Consider the following 22,143-nt stretch of genomic DNA (forward strand, 5'->3'; position numbering starts at 1 on the left):
CACCAGTCCTCAGTCAAATCGTCCAACCCATGCTAGCATGGAAAGCGGACGTTAAACGATGATGATATATGCACACAAGGGGTGTTGAAAAGTTCCTGGCTTTAAGGATGTCATGTAAGGCTTGGTTGGAGGCCCGACCTTCTGAGTTCTTTTGCAGGGCTTAGAAAAACTGAAGGACATCTGCAATAAGTGTGTGAACATGTTAAATAAAATCATAATTAACTGATCCTCCTGTATTTTCTTTTACCCAAGCCAGGAACTTTTCAGCACCCCTCGTATATCTCCCTCTCCACTGCTCTTACACCTTGCATATCTCCCTATTTTCTACTTTCTTACCCATTCTACTTCCTGAGCCACCCTTATATCTCTCACCTTAATTCTCTCCATACTGATATTTCTCATCAGCTTCACCACCACCACCTTTGTTTATCCCTCATTATATTCACTGCCCCCTTTTAACAATCTGTTACTCCCTCACTTACACTCTTTTGAAATTATCCACTCTCGTCCCCTCCCACAATCCACTGTCCTTGCCCTCTCTGATGGTCACTTTCTTGTTCCTTGTGAGTTTGCTCCAGCACCCCATCACTACCACAGGCTTATCTCCTCTATAGTAAAACAACTGTGCTTGGTCTTCCATCATACACCTGGTCGTGTCATTCACCTTCCCCTTTCAAATATGTTTCTCTTAGTAGCGGGAGCTTTTCTCCCTCTATTCCTCCTGTTCATTTTCTGTCTTGCAAGTTACATGGCAAACCTCATTAGCACCAGCGGCATGAAAAAAAAAACAAAAACGCACCCAGTACATTCTATAACATAGTTGATATTTGGAAGGACATCCAGCAGTAGAAACCATGCCAAACCTATCATTGGGGTTTGACACAGCCCTGCAGCTTACCAGTTCCTGTTCAAACCATCCAACTCATATTAGCATGGAAAACAGGTGTTAAATGATCCTGATCACACACACACACACACACACACACACACACACACACACACACACACAGTGGACTCCCTTTCAGTCTCCATCTACCAAATCCACTCACAAGTCTTTGGTCAGTTCTGGGCTTACAGTAGAAGACACTTTTCCACAAGATAACACACAGTAGGACTAAACCAGAAGCATGCAGTTGGAAAGCAAACAGCCACATTTGCACCAATAATATAACAACTATTGGACACTATCCAATATGGTGGTATGTTTACACTGAATAAACGATACTCAGTGAGACAGATTAATATAACAATGACCATTATTACCACAGTGAAGGTAAGTGAGATAGTTCAGTCATCAGACACAGAAACCTGCTGGTATTACAGGTGATAAATGATCAGGTAAAGTACAACAGATAAAAAAAAAAACCAAAAAAAAACATGTATGTGAAGATGATTCAAAGGTTGATCAAGGAAAAACTAAGAGCAGTAATATGCAATTGCTGATGTGGACAATTAATACTGCTGTCGTTAAAATCTGTTATCTCTGGTGATGAAATTGCATATAAATTCATGCAATAAATGGACTAAAACACATATATGTATATATATTCAACTTTTTTTTTTAATGTATTATGTATTCATAACATTTTTTACAAATTCATCTCTTTTTCTTCTTAGCATTGCAAATGTTAAAAATGTTTGGTCTTCAAATACCAAGACAACTTGAATGGTTGGTGAGCAGAACAATAGACTTCTAAATACTCTTTAAAAAAAAGAAAAAGAAACAACAAAAACAAAACAAAAGAAAAAAACACCTACAGCAGATAGTTTAAAGTAAACAAATTTGAAATGAGGTGTTAAGGATTGACAAATTTGTTTCAAATTGTGTGTCTGTGTCTGCATGCGCATATGCATGTATGATGAGAGATATGTTTATGTATGGGCATATATATTCATATATATATACACACACACACACACACACACATGTATATACACACATATATGCATACATATGCACACACAAATATACATACATACATACATAGACACACACTCAGAGGCTGAATGTGTATATGTAAATATGTATTTTTAAACAGATGTTTAGTAATATATCCAAGCAAGTCCACACAAAACATATTTCAAGACAATTCACACACACACACACACACACAAAACCCCCATATTATTGGCTACTTAAAAACATTAGATTTAGATTAATGAATGAATGCAATCCAGCCTTTCATAATGCTGGCAAACATAGTTTATAACAATTTCACAAACAATACACACATTTAACATATAAACTTTACTGTGTATTTCCTTTTATGCACATATATATATATCAACAACTTGTGTGTGAACTTTATTATATAAGCATATATGTGTGCGTATGTGTGACTGTACATACATTCTCATTCATATATATATATATATATATATATATATATATATATATATATGTATATACACACACACACATTAACATAGAAAAACAATACAAATAAAAGCACACAAGATATGTAGTTGTGTCTGACAAGGTTTTTTTTCCCTCTTAAATATCATCTTCAAGATGATTTTAAAATGATTTGCTAAACATCAAATGTAGTAAGGATTTAATAAATCTTTTTTCTTTTTAGGTAAAGATGAAAACATTTTAAGCTAAAAACTCTGTCTTCAATAATTGATCTGTCACAACACAAAAGTATTTGATCGCTTTTATCAATATATCTTTAAGTAGATGAATATAACCAGTATAACTCAAGGAGGTCTAGTAGTGTTCTACAGCAGCAAGTGGATTATATTGCAAAATTAGTTGCTATGTTAGTGTGTTGTTAAGAATAGATACTTAATGTTTTCAGCAGGCCCCTTCAGCATCTGGTAAATGGAAAAAAGGCCCAGATATATATAATAAATTTTTTTTTCTGGTAGAAGAATTGCGTGTGATCTATATCTGTCTCTCTCTCTCTCTATATATATATACACACACACACACGCATATATAATATCTGTTTTTATGGAGAGTTACAATACAAACAGTTTGTCATTAAACTGAAGGATTACTCAACATATTTTATAGAGTATATATTTATTAAACTTTTGCAAGAAAAGGGGTGATTAATGACTTCAAAATCTGTCACCACTCTTGTAAAAGTTATATATATATATATATATATATATATACACATATACATTTATACACACACATACATACATACAAAATGCTAGAAAATTCTTTGGTCTCTGGCATGAAATGATGAATTCCCTTTTGTTTATCAATAATATAGATTATCAGACAGTCACAAAAAAAAAAAAAAAAAGAAGAATATTCAAATAGCTGAAGGAACCAATTCATTTACAATTTTCAAGTTAATTCAATACACAATAGATATTCCAAAAGTTTTCACTCTGACTATGGTCCTTTTGATAGAAATCTCCAATTATTTTCATTGCTTTGTATAACATTATGTATATTATTTCCTTTTTTGGAAAGTTGGATTTTGAAGCTATAAATTATAGCAGGGAAATATTTTGTGATTTTTACAAGATCAATTAGAATTTAAAGCCTCATGCTGTTATTAGATTTTTTTTTTATTCTGGAGATGACCGCATCAGAGGAAATCAATGATCTCAAGTGAAATATGTACCATGAAGAGTACTGTTCATACCTTTCAACAGTCAAACGTTGACCAATTGAATATCTTCAAGGAAAGCATCTTTCATAGACAAACCGCAAGCAAGTTGAGTTATGAAAATAACCCCTAAGATAAGGTCACTGCTATTAAATGTGTCTTATAGAGAAGAGAGGTTAATGGTGACTTTGATGAAAAATTAAAATATTCTTAAATATGTTGGGGTCAAAACTTTTGCAATAGCCCTTGTAGATTGTAGATGAGAGTGCATGACATTATAATCATTGATTGATGAATAATCAATACCAAAGCATTTATAATAAAACAAGTAAGTAAGTAAACACAGACATAATTATAGGGTTGTTGTCATTTATATACCAGGGTATTATCACTTAACACTCATTTACAACTATCATGCAATGTGGTAGCTGTAAATGAGTGTCACCAAGACAAGGAGACACAAACTTACACACACATCTTAATTATATTATATATCTATATATATATGCACACATACACACACAACTGGGATCCCTACCTGATTTTCTCCTCAAGCCTTCCCTGCCACCCTACATCTCTCATCTCCTCACATATTAAGTCTACCTCTTCTCCCTTGCAACCAACCCAATCATATTTCATCATTCTCTCTCTCTCTCTCTCTCTCTCATATATATATATATATATATATATATATATATATATATATATATATCTATAGTGAGAATTTACAAAAAAACAAACAGATGTATTAGTTAAATGGTTGGGAAGTAAGAAAGTCTTTTACGTTTCGAGCCTATGCTCTTCGACAGAAAGGAATACAGAAATAAACATATATATGAGTATGCCTGGCATTTTGCCACTGTCTCCAACCTGTGATCTCCCACTCTCTTTCCTTCTCCTGCACTTCACTCAGTAACCATGTATTTTCTTTGCAGTACCACACCTGTTCCTGCCTTCATTCCTGATCTTTCTCTCTCCGGCCAGGTAACCTTCCTCTACAGCAAGACACCTGTATCTGTCTCACTATAACCTTTTCATCATCACCTCCTCCACTCTTAAAAGATTTTGTCTTCCAAGTACTTGGTGACCCTGTCAGTGCAGGTGCCACTTAAAAGCACCCAGTCGACACTGTAAAGTGATTGGTGTTCGGAAGGGCATTCAGCTGTAGAAACCTTGCTAAAACTGAGCCACTCTGCTGAGTGGTTGGTGTTAGGAAGGGCATCCAGCTGTAAAAATCCTGCCAAAACGGTCACAGAAGTCTAGTGCAGGCTTTGGCTTGGCCAGCTCTTGTGGTACTATCCCACCCATACTAGCATAGAAGATGGACATTAAACGATGATAATGATGATGAGATATATATATATATATATATGTAGCCATCTGGTTTGCCAGTCCTCAGTCAAATCGTCCAACCCATGCTAGCATGGAAGGCGGACGTTAAACTATATATATATATATATATACACTGTATTATTACTATTCTGTTACTCCTCACTCCTGTCAACCATAACCTAATAAACTCAGTGACTTCCCCCATATTTCAAATATTTCATTGGTCACCTCCTTACCTCTGTCCACCTTTCACTACATCTGCCAGTCTCTTCCATACTTTCTCACTAATGCATATTTATCATTGACCACTTCTCAACTTTTGTTCTTTATTTATTTTATTCACTCCCCTCACTTATTCCCATTATCCCTCAGTCACCCACACACTCTTGCAACTTCTACCCAGCCACAATCCCATCCCTTTTCTGTCCCCATCCATGTCTACTCACTTCATATTTTGACAGTCCACTCTCTTACCAGCTCCATACTAGCCATGTAGGTTCCCTACAGCAAGAAACCTGTTCTGTTTTGATTCTTTCTTCCATATTTGAACTCTGCATTTCCTAACCTAAAGCTGCGTCCCTCTCTACTGTAGCATCACCTGCTCAAAGGAGATCTTAGTCATGCAAGACGCACAATCACTTCGCTAGTGCTGATGCCACAAAAGTACCCACTACACAATGTAACATGGTTAGTGTTAGGAAAGACGTTCAGCCATAGAAACCTCAGATCTGATATAATCCATGCTATCCATGCCAGCAAGTAATGTGAATGTTCAAAGATGATGATATATATAAATATACATTCATATGTATATAATATACACACACACACATACACGTCTCTGTAAATTAATATATATATATATATAAGATGCTATAGAATTCATGTTTGCCAGTAAGCAGAGGACCACAAAGAACTTTTGCATTATGATAACCCAGGAACAATGATTGAAGCTTCAGTATTACCAACATTAAATAAGCAAAAAGAAAAAAAAAAACAACAAAACCCTCAAAATACTGTGAAATTTAAATTAATTTCCAAAAAAAAAAAAAAATTTATCTTCATAAACAACAATGGAACACAGACAGACACGCACATTGACACAAAGCAGAATTTCGGGATTTTTGACTCCTTTTTGTAACTGAATCAGCTACCAGAGAAGGGAGTTTTTGTCAATCTAGTGTAAAAAGTAATATCACATTGATTTTGTAAAAATATATTTGAATGAATCTTTCTGACCTGGTTTTCATCAATCCCAACTTAATATTTTAATATTTTGATGGACCTTAGTTTTTGTTTCTCACAAGAAATATAAACATCTTTTTTTTCCTTTTATATTTCCTTTACATAAAGTAAATTCACGGAACTTGTTTTAAGAAGAGATATGATGTGGAGAAGAAGGGGCTCCAATGAAAATGCCCAATTTGGTGAAGGAAGCTATATTAGAAGTATTTAAATTGTCTTTTTTTTTTAATCTCACCTGGAACCAGTGTATAAAGAAGTTGACAAAAACAGAGGAGGTGGGAAGAGAGAGAAGAATGATGCATTGAAATGTGAAGTCACAGTTGCATCTAGGAACCAATGGAAGACCCTCTATGTGGTCATCTGACCTGCTAGAAATGACAGCCAAATCTCCCTCAAATTACACCAAATAATCTTAAAAACATGCAAGGGCACATTAAATAATGTAGTTCATGATATACTGTGTCTAATGAAAAATAGGTCATGGCTTAAACATTTTCATTGGTCTGCTTGATGAGGGCTAGGGGTAAATAACATTTCCACCATCAACATCTTCAGTCATAGATGTGCTCAATGAGATGAATGAGCCAACGCTAAACAACAACAACAACAACAACAACAACATATGCAGTGTGTGATATGTAACTTTCAAGTCAACAATTAAATAGAAATCAATGTTGGTTTATATTTTGTTCAAACAATATTGAAACATGTACATTTGTATTTTTGATAGATTTTCCTCAAAAATTCGATTAAATAATAATTTTACTAAGTGCTAATCATATTTTTAAATTTCTAAATTAGTAGTTCAGCACCAGCCCAGATTGTATGGTCTATAATCACTTATGACCATGCTCTCTTTCCATTTACAACATTCTGTCTTCAAATTTTTGCAGACAACGTATATCTATGAATACATTATCTAATGTGTCCTTCCTTCCTTTATGATAATGGAGTGTGAATTGGCTGATATTATTGGCACGAAGACAACCAATGAAGACTGGTTGTCTTCACTGATTCAACTTGATAATAATAATAATAATAATAATAATAATAATAACAATAATAACAATAATATTTGAACTGAACTATTGATATAACTTATCTCATAAACACTGTTATTCCTTGCTTGATTTGTCGAAATTTATCAAATAAATCAGCTCAACATTTCAACATAACATGATTTATCTTCAATTCAGTCTTGTGCCATCTTGGAGACAAATGAGACCAGGTTTTGCTGGATGTAAAATGTTAGTGTGAATGAATGACAAAGAAAAAAATTAGGTATAGGAGGAATAAGATGTTGTAAGAGAGAAGACTGAAGTGGTTGAGACATGTGAGAGAGGATGACATGGGAAGAAGTGATGAAGTCTGATCTTACCTCTTCAAAGAGATTATGAAGGTCCACAAGTAGTGAGGCTGTCTGTTGGAGAAAATTCTATTTCTCCAAGTGGTTCCAACCAAGATGCATTTCGTGCCATATCAAGAAACTACCCTCTCACTGGTTTTTGAGAAATAATCATTTTTCATATTGTGTGCCAATAGTATCAATATGATTGAATGGACTTGTCTTCATCTTTTTAGATGCAAAAGTTTCCAGAACAGAACATCCGAAAGATCAGCTCAACATGATAGTAATGAGCAACAAAGTCTACACTGTATTGAATAATAATAGCAGAAATTGGTGGAATGAGTCTATAAATCAAAATTGCTAAATAATTTCATAATATCAACAGAAAGAGCATGTTTTTGTGTTCTGTCAAACTTTGGTGTCTCACAAGAGATTGTCAAAGCCATCACTGCCATGCATGAAAACCCATCAAGACTTATGCAAAGAACAAACAATCCAACTTAAAAGAGTTTCCAATAACAGCAGGTAACCTTTATAGAGACACTCTAACCCTTTTTCTCTTTGTGATTGCAATGGACTACATCCTTCAGCCAAGTCAAATACCTCACCATCAAGCAACTGTGATCAAGACATTAACAGGGTCTAAATATCTGAATCTGGACAATGTTGATGATCTTGATTTCACAAGTTCATCAACTGTGATGTTTAACATCACTTGAGAATACTGAAGGCAAAGTGGTGACCATCAATGAAGATGAAAGCTATTTGCCAATTTGTTTCAATGATGGCACATAACTCAAGGGGGCGTGTGACTTCAAGAACCTTAGAGAAGATATAACTAATATATATACATATATATATAATTTACATCTATTACTCTACGGTGGCATGGGTTGGATGAGTCTCACTATGGTAGTTTGTCATGTGGCAATAGGCCATATAGATCAACGATCAGATTCATATATTTCATGATAAGTGAGAAATTGAGATGCAAGGAACTAGACAAACTGATAATGAACTACTGCGAATATCATTTAATCAGAGGGTGACATTAACCAGTAACACAACCCCGCCCCGCCACTAAAATGCTGCTGTTGCAATAAACCAGGGATTCTATATTTAATTACTTCATTTAACAAGAAACCAGATTTTGGGAAAATAATTAAGAATTCTTTTACACAGATATTTTTTTTAGAGTATATAACATGAACCCATAAGGCAAAAAAAAAAAAAAAACACCTCCCCAGACAAAAAGAACAAGTATAAATATACATACATAAATACATGTTTGTGCATATATGTTATATAAGTATATAAGCATGTGTGTATATATGTGTGTGTGGATATGTACATATGTATATACACATCTTTATAGACTGGCAGTTAGTCAACATTAATCACAGGATGAGAAATAGTAGTGTCCTTCAAGAAGCGATAAATTTTCACACACAAACACACACACATGCACAAACAAACATAAATTAAATTTAGCGAAGCTTTGACAAAACAGCACAAGAGGTGAGATTCAGGCGCATCAAAAGAATGAAACAAGGCCACAAATTCGGGCTGTATAAAGTGTTCTTCTCCGTTATTCAGTGCCTCTTATGGGATGATTTTGTTTAATTTTGTTTAATTTTGTTTTCAATTTAAATTATTTCAAATGTGTTTTGTAGTTTTTGTATATGTAGTTACAGAAACAAGCAGCATTGATTTTAGTTAGCAATTGAGAATGTTAACCGAAGTCTATGGTCCCAGCTATTGATGGAGCTGGTGTGTGTGTGTGTGTATGTGTGTGCGTGCGCGTGCATATGTGTGATGTAGTAGGATGACAAAACAGAAGGAAAAAAAATGAATTGGGAGATAAGTTATAGTTATTTTATCAAATGTCATTTGTTTTATGTCATTCCTTCATTAGAATAATTTGAAAATAAATGAATATTTTGAAGGTAAAAAAAAAGAGGTTTCATACAAATGAAATGAACAAAGAAAAAACTCCAAAGAAACAAAGAAAAGACAGATAACTTTGTTGTTGCCATGGTTACAATATACAAAGTAACCTAGACAGTGGTGGTGGTGGTGGTGGTAGTGGTGGGACGGTCTGTAAATAATCATGAAGTAAGGGGTCGTGGCTCATCATCATAATAATCTCCGTTGTTAGGTTCTATGACAAGAGTACATTCAGATTCACGTAGATGAGATGGTAGACATCTAAAAATGGAAAGAAAATTACAATGTCATACAAAGATATGTATTTAAACATATATTTGTGTGTGCATATGTGTATCAGTCTATATATTTATCTATCTATTTATCTACACATGTGGTTCTCAACCGGGATTTATATAAGATTTTTGGGGGTCCATGCAACAAAATAGTAAATTGGGGATCCACAATAGTATTTTAAGGGTCCTGGAAAAAATTTTGCTTAGGCAGCCCACTTATACGTACCTTCCTTCATTGGACACTAAACTCCGCTTGCGAAGATCTGTTGAGGCAAGTGAAATCGAAATCGAATTAAATTCGACGACTGGCACCCATGCCAATGCCGTCTCCTTCATTGGAAACAAAACTCGGCTTGCGAAGACCTATTGGGGCAAGCGAAAGCGAAACCGTCAATGGCACCTGTGCCCAGTATCGCCTTCCTGGCACATGTAAAGACATTCGAGCGAGATCGTTGCCAGTGCCCCTGGACTGGCTCTTGTGCAGGTGGCACGTAAAATACACCATTTTGAGCGTGGCCGTTGCTAGTACCACCTGACTGGCCTTTGTGCGGGTGGCACGTAAAAGCACCCACTACACTCTCGGAGTGGCTGGCGTTAGGAAGGGCATCCAGCTGTAGAAACTCTGCCAAATCAGATTGGAGCCTGGTGTAGCCATCTGGTTTCACCAGTCTTCAGTCAAATCGTCCAACCTATGCTAGCATGGAAAGCGGACGTTAAACGACAATGATGATGATGAAGTATTGGTATGTATTGCAAGAAACAACCTGGTTTCTTTCTTTAACATTTTACATAGTTCAACCTACACAAGTTAAAAAAACAAAATAGGAATTTTGAAAGAAGTTTATTTGTTAGACTAATTTTTGAACAATGAATAGCTATGAGGGTCCATCAGAATAAAATAGCAATCAAAGGGGTCCATAGATTAAAAATGGTTGAGAACCCCTGATCTATATACACACACACACACACACACACAAAACTTCTGCACTACTTTCTTCTACCAAAATCCACTCACAAAGCATTGGTCAACTCAATAGTTGAAGTGTAGTGAGACATGAAAAGAACTATTTTGTCGCTGTGGCTGGCAGACACCAGCCAGTAAAGTTGACGCTGTAGTAATACAGGTAGTAACTTCCACCCAGCAATAAAATGTGCATCTTTCAAAGAGAAAGGTTAGTTGCAGATTTGATGCTGAGAAAGCAACATCACTTGCTACAATGTGGCATCTGTTTTAAGTTCACCATCAACATATCCTGTGGTGGATTAGACAATCGTAAGTGCTAATTCAACCTTTCTTCACTGAGACAGTAATGGTATTCACAATCATCATCATGAAACTCAATACATTCTGTGGCATAAAAGCCATCAAAACTAAAATATATAGTAAGTCATACCAATTTCTTCATGTCTCATTACACAGCTCCAAGTCAGTAATGTTTCTCTATTGTTTTACATTCACACGCTTCTAAATAAATAACTATATTTTTGTTAACATCATACTTTCTGATGTTTATTCAACATACACACTTTGGAACCTCCTAACATATCTTTCAACACATTGAACACTAAAGAATATTCTTGCCCAAGCACCTAGAAGGAAGAAATCATGTGGTTGTAAAGTGAACTTGTTAACAAAGTGTCCAGCCCAATGGCACTTGACTGGTACTTATTGACCTTGGAAGGATGAAAGGCAGAGCTGACTTGCTTGGGATTTCAACTGAAAGTGTAACTGAGAGTGATGAAGTACCACAAAGTATTTTGTGCAATACTCTACCAATTTCTCCATCCACTGCCATATTAGTCAACAACTAATACCTACATTGCAGTTCAAGTTCAAATGTTCATAGAAAAGTATTCCAATTTTAAACCTTTTTTCTTAGTTTCAGTTCTACTCATGCTTCCTCAATTTGTACTCAATTCCTTGCAGTTTCTGGCTGTCAACTTCAAGTATGACTACTATGCAACCATCATCATTATTAATCAAACAGCAATGGTTACTAAATGGGAAGCTTACAAGTTTCTCTTTCACTGATCCATTTGTTTGTGTTTCTTTTTACTTTTGTAAAAAAAGAGAAATGGACTTACCACAAAGGTGCTTGTAATACATAATTTGACATTATAAAGTCTTTATCATTAACTATATTTTTACTTAATTATCATTAATGAGACAGTGACATCTCAATTATCAATACAACTTCTCTCTCTCTCTCTTGCTCTCTCCTAATCTAGGATGGTAAGCCAAACTAATCTCAATTATCTCCCATGAAACAATTTACAGTTGAGAAAAATCAAGATTGTATGTATTATTAGCAATGAACAGAGAAAGATAATAACAACCCAGCACTTGTGCCCATAGTCTGATAGCAGCTTCCTGTAGAGGTTCTAGAGCGGTAAGACACACCATCTCCACAACTGAAAGTAAAAGATGATAAATAGCAGTTGTAAATAATATTCAGTGCAAAGATGCCTTTATCAGAATACACATACACACGTATAGCAATGCTTCTCACAATCCTTTCTCATCGGTGATGCAATTAAACAAGAATTCTTAAAGAAGAAATATTTTGGGAGATGGCAGCAAGTGCCAGAATAAGGGCTGGCCCAAACCCTTGCTATCACAGAAGACAAAACTAACTGCAGTCATCAATGGTTCTGCAGCACAAGAGGAACTGGTTGCATGACAATGACTACATTCACACCTGAACACACTTCTCTACTGCCAGGATGTGTATATTCAACAGGTGATTTTTCACTGTTTAGTTACAAACAGATGAAACAAGCTTCTGGATGCTATTATAGATATGTATCTCCTCAATCAATCTTTTATCGTTCTACTTGTTTCAGCTAATGGACTGCAGCCATGCTAGAGTTTAGTTTACAAATAGACCCCAGTGCTTATTTTAAGCCTGGTATTTATTCTATCAGCCTCATTTACTGAGATGTAAGCAATCCAACCCCAGTTGTTGAGTAGTGATGGTGGGGGTAAACGCAAACATATATGATGGGTTTCTGTCTATAAAATCCACTTTCGAGGCTTTGGTTGGCATGAAGCTATAACAGAAGACACTTTTGCCTAAGACATAACCCAATGAGACTGATCCCATACGCATGTGGTTGGGAAGTAAATTTCACAACCACACCTGCATTACAAGTGGTTGGGGGGGGGGGGGTGGAGTGTATATATAATTGAAAATTCTCATGAACATTAACCACAGTATACAATGAGGGCTGAATAGGTTTATGTAACTGTATGTTCTTTCTAACATCAACCACTGTATACAGTGAGGGCTGGGTAGATTTAAACCACTGAATACAGTCTTTGAGACTAGTGAGGCTTTTTAAAACTATCTTCAGTCAACAGTTTTGAGGCAAATTTGATAAGTTAAAGTCATATATACCCAGGCCTATTCTCCATTTGTTTTTTTTTTTTAGGTGTGGGTAGTCACAGCAAGACACACATCAGGCATTCTATTCATTTTCCAGCTCAAAGAGGCAAGCCCCGTTCTATGCTCGGGTTAAGACATAGAACGCAATCCTAGGATCAGCAGGGGGCCCGACAGTATTTGCTGGTTTACCTCTGCTGCATCATGCTGGTTCAGTACCCCTTTGAGTAACATCAAAATTCACTCATCCATTCACAAACACTCTCCAAGCTTTCCTCGCATTTATAAACTCTCTTGCCCCTCTCACTCCAACACTTGTAACTACCAAAGCTTTCCTCACTTCATCCATGCACACAAGCCAAGATCTGCCACCTACCACTTCAGTCTTCATCACCCTCCTTAACATCCGCTTCTCATCCATCCTCTCTATGTGGCCAAACCACCTCAACATTCGTCTATCCAATTTGGTTGTTAGTTTTTCTCTCATTGCTGCTCATCTTTGTACCTCCTCATTCCTCATCCTCTCCAGCCATGTCACACCAACCATAGCTCTGAAACATCTCATCTCAAACACATCTAGTTTCCTCCTTTCCACCTATCTCAACCCCTACATCTCTGCACCATATAACATTGTTGGCACAATCATGCCCACATACACACCTCTTTTTGCTTTCATACTCAACCGTTTATCTCTCAGCATACCTTTCACAACTCCAAGTGTCTTACTCCCCTTCCTCACTCTACATCCCACTTCCTCATCCAACCTCACCTCCCTCTGCTGTCACATGTGATCCCAGATACTTAAAAACACTCACCTTCTCTAACATCTTACCATTTATACTCACATCCATCCTACCAGCCCTTCCATCTCTTGAATATCTCATCACCTTATTCTCAACTACATTCACTTTCAGTTTCCACCTTTCACACATTCTTCCAAACCCTACCACCAGTCTCCTCAGTTGTTCTACCAAATCCGCCATCAGTGCTGTATCATCAGCAAACAACAACTGACTCACCTGCCACTTCTCTCTATTTTCTCCCACCATATGGGCTCTCCAACCAAGGGTTCTAGCATTTACCCCTCTTACCACATCACACCAGTAGTAAATCTATATTCCTAAAAAGGCAGCTAATAAGTTAAAGTAACCATTGAATAATTTCTTCCAACTTATATTACCTATAATTTAGATATTTCTAGCAACATCTGAACTTTTGCAAAATTAACATTATTTTCATCCATCAATACAAACACGCACACACATCATAAGCTATATAAAATGTTTTATCAATAAATCTTACCTTGTGTAAACTGGCAAAGCTACTTTATATTTATTATCACCAAAAACTTGTATAAAATTGTTCATTTTTCCAATATTGAAACCATCTTTATCTGGACCTGTTTGGAAAATAGGAGCTCGGAACGCCTCTGGAATATAGATGAGGTAGAAAAGTGTGTTAGGTTTTTGCTTTTATCACTTAATCCACCATCACTACTTTGTAGTTCATACTGAAATTAAAGTGTGACAAGGGAATGGTGCTGACAGTTGAATCTATAAGACATCGGGTCAACAATTTGTGCAATGGCAACAAACAATGGCCATGCCAAGAGATTTAAATTCTCTTTGGTTGGCTTACACCATTTAATAGTAAATAGACACAATAAGTTAGGTATAGGCCATGCTGTAAGCAACAAATGATGGTATTGTAAATTAACAGTTTATAGCAGAGACTCCAGCAAATAAGATCTGAAGAAGGAATTGTAATTCCGAAATATCATCGGACTATAGATAACCAAATTACAACAGGTATATAGTCCATTTTTTGTTTTATAGTGCATTGTTGTACCATTCTAAACTTTTTATTCTTTACAAACAATACACAATGCTTCAAGCGAACTACAATACTCTCTTAACAGGATTAGGTTTTAGTACTGACTTTAAGTCCTCTCATATATAGACAACCATAGATCAGCAGTAAACCTTTAAACGAACCACATGAAAACAAAATATATGCAGTTCAAAGATATACCACAAGGCTGAATAGAGGTGATAAGCGATGAAATTGATGGGGTAAAGGAGTATGTCTATTAGGGGAACACAGAGAATATGCACCAAAACATGGACACTAAAATCCCAAGAAACATAAGGGCAGGATAAAAGGTACTTAACTAAATAAAAGAAGTGCTCAAAGCAAAGCAGGACAAGATCTTATGTGCTAGTCCCTTAAATGGCACCATTGTACTTGCATTTATATAGACAAGAGCAAGATAAGCTACTATGAAGTGATTCAAAAATGAAGCAGAGTGAACAACATGACTGCAGAATATCAAAAGTACCAGACATGTTGCAAGATTCACAGACAACAGGTAAACCAGTGCAGTTGCCGAGTGGTATCCAAAAAATTGGAAGTGGCCACTCGATGGGAAGACAATTTAGTTAAACAATTTGACCAAGATGGAAAAGGATGCAATCAAGAAAGAACTGAAGTACATTGTGATTGGTGGTGTATAATATCTGATAGTCTTGTCATAACAGGTGATAGACTTAGAGAAGGTAATACCAGGGTAATGTTCTCCAGGAAATTACTGCAAACATTTCTTCACAGGGACTAATCTAGGATTCAAAGGTGATACAACTTTCATTACTTTTAATACCAGCAAAAGGTTAGGGATTATTAAAAGAGGGATTTATTCAACTTTGTTCACACCAATATGTTATTGAGATTTAAAGTAGAGATGGAGTTGAAATGTAAGTGAAATTCTTACCAAGTGTTGTTCTATTACGAAGAATCAAAAATATGTGGTAGCAAAATAGTGAAATAAGACTGCAACCAAACATTACTGAGACAAAGAACAAGAAAAGAATGTGGAATCTCCCAGCTGTAGGAGTATTGCTGTTAACCTGGGGAGAATGGAAAGAGAATTGAGTCAGTAACCTGGAAAAAAAGCTGGTTGAAACATTTACAGATAGTACTTTAGTTTTTAACAAAAAATAAAAGTAATGCACATAGTTGAGTACATTCAACTAACTGGGAAACAAGATCTTTATTTTAAAAGTTAACTGAACTCATTTTTTTATCATTTAGAATTTATTTGTACGTTAAAAAATAAAACATATTTGCTCTTGGAAACAGGCACTAAACATCTAAAATTTTGCTTCATAAATAAGGAGAAAAAATATACACTGCTTAAAGATGTTCAATATAACATACAATTGCCACATGCACATACAGATGCATACACACAGTAGCAGGTACATGTATAAAGATCTGTTTGGAGAGACACACTCACAACAGTGAGTATATGCATTATTCTTTGGGAATGTACACACACAAATAATGAATATATATTCAAATGCGTTTGGATACTCATGACAGACCATTTTATATTTATGCCCAAAAGATGATACCAACAGCCAAACTACTTTTGTTATAATATGAATATCTAGTTGTACCTTCAATTTAATATAAATTTCATAAAATTCATCTATGTTTTTCTCTTCAACATCAGCCACTGACCTCCTCTTTTTCCAAATAAATATATGATCACTAACGACCACTGAACAGTGAAGTAAGAGTGGGTTCTGTTGTCAGTCAGGTAGAGTGAGACATACGGATATGATGCCCAAACAAAACAACCATCAACGTTTGAATTAATGCATGTGGTTAGTAATGCAGTCCTAACTTAATGAATCTTCATTAGTCAGGACCATGATGTCCAGTTGTTCAATCAAATGGATGACCAACTCATTGAAATACAAGAGTAAGTAGCTGAGTGTCCTTAATGCAACTCTCAAATAAAATCAGTGTAACATACTGTAACAAAGCTGAATTACAGTTACACTCTATCAGGTGGGTTTCTACAGTTTCCATCAACTCACTTTCACTAACAAGATTTGGAGAGCAGGAACACCTTTTGTGAGTTGTTGTTTAGCTTCAGGACAATATCAACTGAATAGACATGATTAAAGAAAATCCAGTCATGACCATCCTATCATTTTTTATTTGGTCTTTGGATGGGTATTAGGATTTCATTAGGTGTGTCCTTCTCTTTTTAAAGTGGTCTGAGGGAGATATAACTGCTATTTCTAGATAAGAGAGAGAGACACACACACACACATCCCTAAAATGAAATCCTTCATTTCATTAAAAAGGTGTCTAACAGGAATTGAGAAAATTAATAGTTCATAATTTAACAATGAATTAATTTCCATGAATGGAAATAAATTTGGAGATTTGCATGTTTAGAAAATCTGAATTTCTGTTCCTTAAATTTGTTGAAAAAGACATCTTAATTTGGAGGCAAGAGTATTTCATTTCAAACTCTTATTAAAATTCTACATAGTTTTGAAATGTTTGCTATCATAAATAACAGCAAATGCCTGAGTGAATTTAGTGGACAGAATCTGTGTGAAGCCCATCATATATGGATATGCATGTATATAAATATATATGTATAAATGCATATAGGTGCCGGTGTGGCTGTGTGGTAAGAAGCTAGCTTCCCAACCACTTAGTTCTGGGTTCAGTCCCACTGCATGGCACTTGGTCAAGGATCTTCTACTATAGCCCTGGACCAACCAAAGCCTTGTAAGTAGAGAAGGGCATCCAGCTGTAGAAAACACTGCCAGATCAGATTAGAGCCTGGTGTAGCCTCCTGGCTTCCCAGACCCCCCCCACCATACCAGCATGGAAAACGAACGTTAAACGATGATGATGATGATGATGATGTGTGTGTACATATATATACACACAAACATTTGTATATACGTGTGTGTGTGTGTGTGTGTGTGTGTGTGTGTGTGTGTGTGTGTGTGTGTGTGTCTCCTTGCCTTGACATCAAGTAATAGTTGTAAAGGGGTCTCACTGTCATTCATTTCCATTATTCTGCAAGAACATGCCTAGCTATGGGGAAATATTACCTTGCTTGGAAACTGGTGAGGGTTGGAAACAGGAAGGGCATCTGGCCATAGAAAATCTGCCTCAAAAAGCTCCGTCTGACCCATGTGAGTACGGAAAAGTGGATGTTAGTATGATGACGATGTATATTTGCATGTGTGCATATACACGCATGTGTATATGCACAAATATTTACATTCTACAGCTTCACTTGTCACTGCCTGAGTGAGACAATAAGTTTGTATTATTTGTTAGCATTACAACCAGTCACTCAGTGCTTTCAAAGATTTTTTAAAAATGGCAATGATAAGTGACCAAGACATTTGGTAACATACCATTGTTGAGAAAACTGATGAAACCAGGTGAAATCATAGTTGTGGCTGATGCCAGTGGAACGTAAAAAGCACCCATTACACTTTTGGGCTGGTTGGCATTAGGAAGGGTATCCATCTGTAGAAACCATGCCAAATCAGATTGGAACCTGGTGCAGCTCCCCAGCTTATCAGTTTGTCAAACCGTCTAACCCATGCCAGCATGGAAAGCAGATGCGAAATGATGATGATCCCTTACTCAGAAGCAGGAAAGGGTTGGTGACAGGAAGAGTGACCAACTGTAAAATCCGATCTTAAATAAGGTCCCTGTTCAACCCATACTAACAAGGAAATACAAACAAAACGACTTGGGAGATTCCTAACAGAAAGCTAATGCAAGGATAAATTTTATAAAAAAGAAAAATTACACACTTCCGCTGATATACACACATATGCACATAATTATGGGAGAGAGAATGGTAAACAATAAGCTGAAAGTTAAATGTAGATTTTCAGACTATTAATAACAATAAAATATGTTTTAACATTTATATAATATTCAATAATTAACATATATCAATAACAAAACTATGCAATTGAATGTTATATAATTTTAAATGCAGAATGTGCCTGGCTAGTATGTGCTACTGTAAATTTATTCTATTAGTATGTGTAAGGATTGCTACATATGCTACTGCTGCTATTATTGTTATTATTATTATTATTATTATTATTATTATTATTATTATAAACAGGCAATTTCATTTAAGGGGTTCCATAAACATTTATAGTAATTGAAAGTGAAGGCTTCTCTAGTTGCATGAAATATTATGTATGTGCAGGGTTAACAATATGTAATTAATACTGATATATATATATATTACGTGTGTGTGTGTGTGTGTGTGAGAGTGAATGAGTGAGTGAGTGAGAAAGAGAGACAAACAGTTTAATATCAACTTAGAGTAAGTTAGAAATTGGCAACAGAAACCTTACTGAAACCATGTTACTGCCTGTATCCTAGTTTTAGAATAGGTAATTTGTGTATTTGGTGTCTTTGCATCTTGTCAGAGGTGGCTAAAATGGTTGGCAACAAGGATGGTATGTGACTATAAAACACAGCCTCAGACAAACTGTCCAATCCCAAACTTCAGGTGTAATGTTCCTTTATTGCCAAATGTCAGTCACAATAGCTTTCTTAAATATTTTCCTTATGTAAATACTCAGTACTAGCAGCTGTTAATCTCCATTCTCCTGCCACCAAAACAGAGTTCCTCTTCCGAAATTTACTCTCATTGACTAACCCATCTGCACAAATATGGTTAAATCAATCAACTTTATATTTGCTCTTCAAAGACCAACATATATTATTATCATCATTATTATTAAGGTGGCAAATCATTACTGCACTAGACAAGTAAGTCTCTGCAATATCTAGAGTAGTGGTTCTTAGCTAGGGTCCATATGATTTTTGGGGTCCACACAACAAAATAATTAGGGATCAACAATAGTATTTTAAGGACTCCTGAAAAAATTTTTTTTACTTTAGATGTATGTATTGCAAGAAACTCCTAGGTTTCTTTCTCTAACATTTTACATACTTCAACCCACACAAGTTAATGTATGAAAAACAAAATGAGAATGTTGAAAGAAATTTCTATAAAACTAGTTTTTTAAACATCAAATGGCTATGGGGTTCCACTAGAATAAAATAGTAATGAAAGGGGTCCAGAGATAAAAAAAGAATGGTTGAGAACCCCTGATCTAGAGAGTCCAACCATCAATCTGGAAGTGGTGGTTTAGTTCCTGATCAAGAATTTTATTTATTCTTTGTTTTTAAAGTCAGCTTATGACCCATGCATTAAGCTGCAAGTCCTATACTTTGTATATTCTGGCACTTGGAGAGAGAGAGAGTGGGGGTGGGGGTGGGGAGCAAAGTGATGTATGTAGGACTCCATTACAAGATTATACCATCAGAAAATATTACCACCAAATATCAGTGAAGTTGTTAATAACAATAACACAGAAGTCAATGAACAGCAGCATTCCAGAAATGTTTTGCCTTCTTTTGTCATTTTTTTGTCATTTTCTCATTCAACATAAAACAATACTAAATAGAATTCTACTGAATATGTGCATGGGTGTATGTGTGTGTGTGTGTGTGTGTGTATTTATCTACACATATCATATGCACACACAAAGGATATTTTATAATCAGAACATTTTTATGTGGAGTGTGTGCTATTTTACTGACCTGAGGAATAATCATTTCGATGTAAAAAATATCCTGAAATGAGGATCCAAGACATTCATTCCTGCACACATACATACATCACCATATATATATATATATATATATATATATATATATATATATATATATGGAGGGGGAGGCATGTGCATACATACATATGTGTGTATACACACACACACATACACAATTACATAACAGAAAAGTATCTATAAATATATATACACACACACATACATACACAATTACATAACAGAAAATAATGATGCCTGTATTTATGATGGACATTGTTTCTTCCTAAACAAGAGACAAAATTTTTCAAACAGTTTTTTTTTCATTGATTCACTGAAATTACATATTTGCAATATGAAAGTTATTACTGAGTGGTTAAATATCTCAACATTATAAATAACAAGTTCGATTCTGGTAACTAACACTCACTCATTTGAGACACGTACTAAAATTATAAATAAATAAATGGAAAATTTAATATCATTTCTGAAATGTATGACAACAATTTTTTACAATCTATTTACAGTTTAGCAGTTCTTCCAATCAACATCTGGTAAATGTTTTAATCTTTGGCAAATTCCAATTATGAAGATGTGATACATAGAATATTAGGATCCCTAAATATAGAACAAAAAATTCTAAAGGATTACTATATCCATCCATTTTCTCTGCCCACAATTCCTGAGAGGGCCATGGGATAGGGTTTTTAGGAACCTACCTCTTCCATAGGGTCCTATCAGAAGCAACCGTCAATACACTTTCCAGCTGAATTCTCAAGTCTAATCAACTAAGATTATGGATATTATCCAATCATCCCATTCTTGATCTACCCCTAGGTCTACTACAATTGGGTTCAGTTTGAAGAATCAGTTTTGCAATTCTTTCCAACAACATTTTAATCATATGTCCATTATTACCAGAATTGTGTCCTCTCAATGCAAAGAAGTAGCACCTCAACTTAATGAGATGCCCTGATCACCAAGCTACATACCATATCAAGTAACAAAAGGCATTGTGGTTTCACTGGTTGCCAACATTTGAATTATGTTCAGCTTACACTATTGCAACTGTGGCAGGCTAAGTTGATAAAATTTCAGAGAATCAACCCAACAGATGTTGGTTTGTATCTTGTCAGTAATACTGTGAACTCTTTTGATCAACAAGAACACAATCTACTTAGTCGATTTCAACCCATTCTATAAACAGAATACAGATGCCATCAGTGTATTAACAGAGCTTATCTCAGTTTAAAGCCAATAACCAAAACTCAATATGGACTTCTCTAAAATTCTTAGTCAACCAGGAAACAGATAAGGTATTATTTGTATATATAAATTATTATTTAGCAATTTCACTGTAATTAAAGGCATAATTTTTCTGCATATGTTTCTGGCTAGGATTCCAGTGTATTTCCTTAATCTTCTTTTGGAACTACTATCAAAGAGTTGATTCTTTTCAAATTTTTAAACATGCAATTCTTCATTAATTTGTGTCTTTAATGCCCATAGATTTTAAAACCATTCTATTTCACTCTAATAACTGCATTAACCCAACAAAGTTTTTTGTTGCTC

General features: G+C 35.3%; 1 protein-coding gene across 2 annotated transcripts in view; it reads right to left on the reverse strand.

The window, feature by feature from the left end:
• Nucleotides 1-7,677: 7,677 nt before the first annotated feature.
• Nucleotides 7,678-22,143, reverse strand: part of LOC106882987 (palmitoyltransferase ZDHHC20-B) — a 59,474-nt gene continuing 45,008 nt past the window's right edge. The window contains exons 8-11 of one of the 2 annotated variants that reach the window (XM_089365196.1): nucleotides 15,870-16,005; nucleotides 14,405-14,531; nucleotides 12,057-12,131; nucleotides 7,678-9,705 (exon numbers count right to left, since the gene is read on the reverse strand). In XM_089365196.1, coding sequence (XP_089221322.1) covers nucleotides 9,606-9,705; nucleotides 12,057-12,131; nucleotides 14,405-14,531; nucleotides 15,870-16,005 — 438 coding nt within the window. In that variant the 3' untranslated portion in view covers nucleotides 7,678-9,605. Of the gene's footprint in view, nucleotides 9,706-12,053; nucleotides 12,132-14,404; nucleotides 14,532-15,869; nucleotides 16,006-22,143 lie in introns of both variants that reach the window. The other variant, XM_089365195.1, reaches the window with a different exon arrangement.

This window comes from Octopus bimaculoides, chromosome Z, assembly GCF_046866305.1.
Source record: "Octopus bimaculoides isolate indiv1 chromosome Z, ASM4686630v1, whole genome shotgun sequence".
Lineage (NCBI taxonomy): Eukaryota > Metazoa > Mollusca > Cephalopoda > Octopoda > Octopodidae > Octopus > Octopus bimaculoides.